This window comes from Malus sylvestris, chromosome 11 (assembly GCF_916048215.2).
Source record: "Malus sylvestris chromosome 11, drMalSylv7.2, whole genome shotgun sequence".
NCBI classification, from domain to species: Eukaryota; Viridiplantae; Streptophyta; class Magnoliopsida; order Rosales; family Rosaceae; genus Malus; species Malus sylvestris.
In genome coordinates, this window is record NC_062270.1 from 22330373 (window position 1) to 22333343 (window position 2971).

At 44.5% G+C, this 2971-nt stretch overlaps 1 protein-coding gene across 1 annotated transcript; it reads left to right on the forward strand.

Moving 5' to 3' along the window:
* Positions 1-264: 264 nt before the first annotated feature.
* On the forward strand, positions 265-2341 carry LOC126590310 (uncharacterized; the record flags this gene model as incomplete). Its single annotated transcript, XM_050255798.1, has 2 exons — positions 265-756; positions 1604-2341. Coding segments are annotated over 2 exons (1230 nt in total), but the record flags the coding sequence as incomplete, so codon positions are not given.
* Positions 2342-2971: the final 630 nt, after the last annotated feature.

Sequence of the window (2971 nt, forward strand, 5' to 3'; positions counted from 1 at the left end):
TTTAGGTACTAGTGCATGACTCGAAGTTCCCAACCTGTTCGTGAGCATATCTTAGACTTTGACGACGACTTCGAGAGAACTTTGAGAAGAAGGAGGAACCAACAGCACAAGGAGGATCCCACGGCACAAGTGGGTGAAGCGCAAGGTATAGCCATGGACAACCGTACGCTCAAGGAGCTTGCCGTCTCGGGTTTGGATAATGCCGCACCATTGTGTATCCAATATCCCATGGATGCCCAAGGTAAAACCGAAGAGTTCGAGTTAAAGTCAAGTTTGCTCCACCACATTCCAAAGTTCCATGGGCTGTCCATGGAGGATCCGAACAAACATTTGAAAGAATTTGAAGTGGTGTGCTCAAGTATGACTCCGGTTACCGTTGACGAAAGTATTTTAAAGATGAAGGCTTTTCCGTTCTCTTTAATGGACAAAGCCAAGGATTGGTTGTACGAGTTGGCTCCCGGTACAGTTACATCTTGGGAGAGTATGAAGAGGGCGTTTCTGGAGAAGTTTTTCCCAACTTCTCGCATCATTCTTCTTCGTAAAAAAATAAGTGGAATTCAACAAGATGAAGGTGAGTCTTTTCCTACATATTATGAACGATTTAAATCACTTGTTGCTTCTTGTCCACAGCATCAGATGAAGGAGGAATTGCTTTTGCAATACTTCTACGAAGGGCTCCTACCACTAGAACGTCAAATGCTCGATGCCTCGGCGGGTGGAGCATTGGTAGACCAAACGCCCATGGCTGCAAAAATCTTGATTGCTAATCGAGCGTTGAACGCTCAACAATACGAAGGTGTAGGCCAAAGAGGACCCCCACGGCAAAAAGTGCATGAGGTAAGTTCCACTTCCAATATTCAATCTCAGTTAGCTAATCTTACTTCTCTTGTTTCACAGATGGCCGAGGGAATGAAGATTCAAGGACCCATGGTGTGTGGCGTATGTTCTATCCAATGACATGCATCCGAAAAGTGTCCTCAACTCATTGAGAATGGTGGATGGGAGAGTGCTAATGCCATTGGGTTTCAAAGCCAAAATCAGCCAAGACATGATCCATATTCCAACACGTATAATCCGGGGTGGAGAGACCATCCAAACTTCAAATGGAGAGAGCCACAACAAGCCCAACCACAAGGAGGCTTTAGGCAACAACCCCCAGGCTTCTACAACAAACCATACGCACCCCCTCAAGTCCAACCACAATCTGCCCCAAATACTTCAGGTAATGCTTTGGATAATGATACACTTGTTAAGTTACTAACCACTTTGACTAATGGGCAAGAAAATCAAAACAAAAGAGTGGACCAACTAGAGAAACAAATGGGGCAGATTGCCGAGGTTGTTGGGCAGATTCGAGACCAAGGAAGGCTTCCTAGTTCTACCATTCCAAATCCAAAATGAGGGTTTGAATCAGCCAAAACAATCACCCTAAGAAGTGGTAAGGAGGTTGGGGCAAGTTCTTCATCAAAAAACAGGTCACAAAGAGGATGAAAAACTTCAATTTGAGGAGGAGGAAGCATGCCCACCCACGGCAAGGGTGGACACACCTATGCCGCAAGCCCCCATGGCTCCAAATCCGTCCAATTCATCCAATAAAGTTAAGAATGTGTCAAATTCGGTTTCTACTAATGTTGTGCCTTCGAATGCTCCTTTTCCTAGCAGGTTTGTGCAAACAAAGAAGGAAGAAGCTGAAAAGGACATCCTTGAGACACTTAGGAAAGTTCAAGTCAACATACCCTTGTTGGATGCCATTAAGCAAGTCCCGAGATACGCTAAGTTTTTAAAGGAGCTATGCACCACTAGGAAAAGGATTTCAACCAAGGAGGTTGTGAAGGTAGGTGAAAATGTCTCCGCCATCTTGCAACGTAAACTACCCCCCAAATGCAAAGATCCGGGTAGCTTTACAATTCCGTGCGTCATTGGTAACACTCGTTTCAAATCTGCCATGCTAGATTTAGAAGCCTCTATAAATGTTATGCCATACTCCATTTATGTATCTATGAACTTAGGTGAGTTGAAACATGATGGTGTAATCATACAATTGGCCGATAGATCTAACGTTTATCCAAAGGGAGTGTTGGAAGACGTTTTGGTGCAGGTTGATCATTTAGTCTTCCCAGCAGATTTTTATGTGCTCGAAATGGATGAATTGGATCATGCTCCTTCATTGCCCATCCTCCTTGGAAGGCCATTCATGAAGACGGCCCGGACGAAGATTGACGTGTATAGTGGAACGTTATCCATGGAATTTGATGGGGAAGTTGTTAATTTTAATCTTTCTGATTCCATTAAGTACCCTAGTGAGGACCATTCATGTTTCTCTATTGATATATTCGACTCTTTGGCGCAGGGATATCTTGAAGATTTGAATGACGATGCGCTTGAAAAAGTCATTACACGAGGAATGGAACTCACAACCAAGGGGGCAGATTCTAGTGTAACCCACAGCATACATGGACTAGGCCATGCCGTGCCTCCTAGTGATGAAATTTTTGAGTTGGTTGCTGCCCTTGAGTCACTACCTAAGCATGGTGGTAAGTCTCCTAACTTTGATTCCATTCCAATTTCGACTAACAAGTTGCTTCCATCCATCGTTCAGGCACCCATACTTGATCTCAAACCCCTACCAAGCCATTTGAAGTACATCTTTTTAGGGGAAAACGAGACACTACCTGCCATCATCTCCTCATCCCTCACGGCACAAGAGGAGGAGAAGCTAGTGCGTGTCTTGAAGGAATTCAAATCTGCCCTAGGTTGGACATTGGCCGATATTAAAGGTATAAGCCCTACGATTTGTATGCATCACATATTTCTTGAGGAGGGGGCCAAACCAACTAAAGAGGCTCAACGCCGTCTTAACCCTCCGATGATGGAAGTTGTGAAAAAGGAGATAATCAAACTTCTAGATTGTGGGGTGATTTATCCTATCTCCGATAGCCGTTGGGTTTCACCTATCCAATGTGTGCCCAAG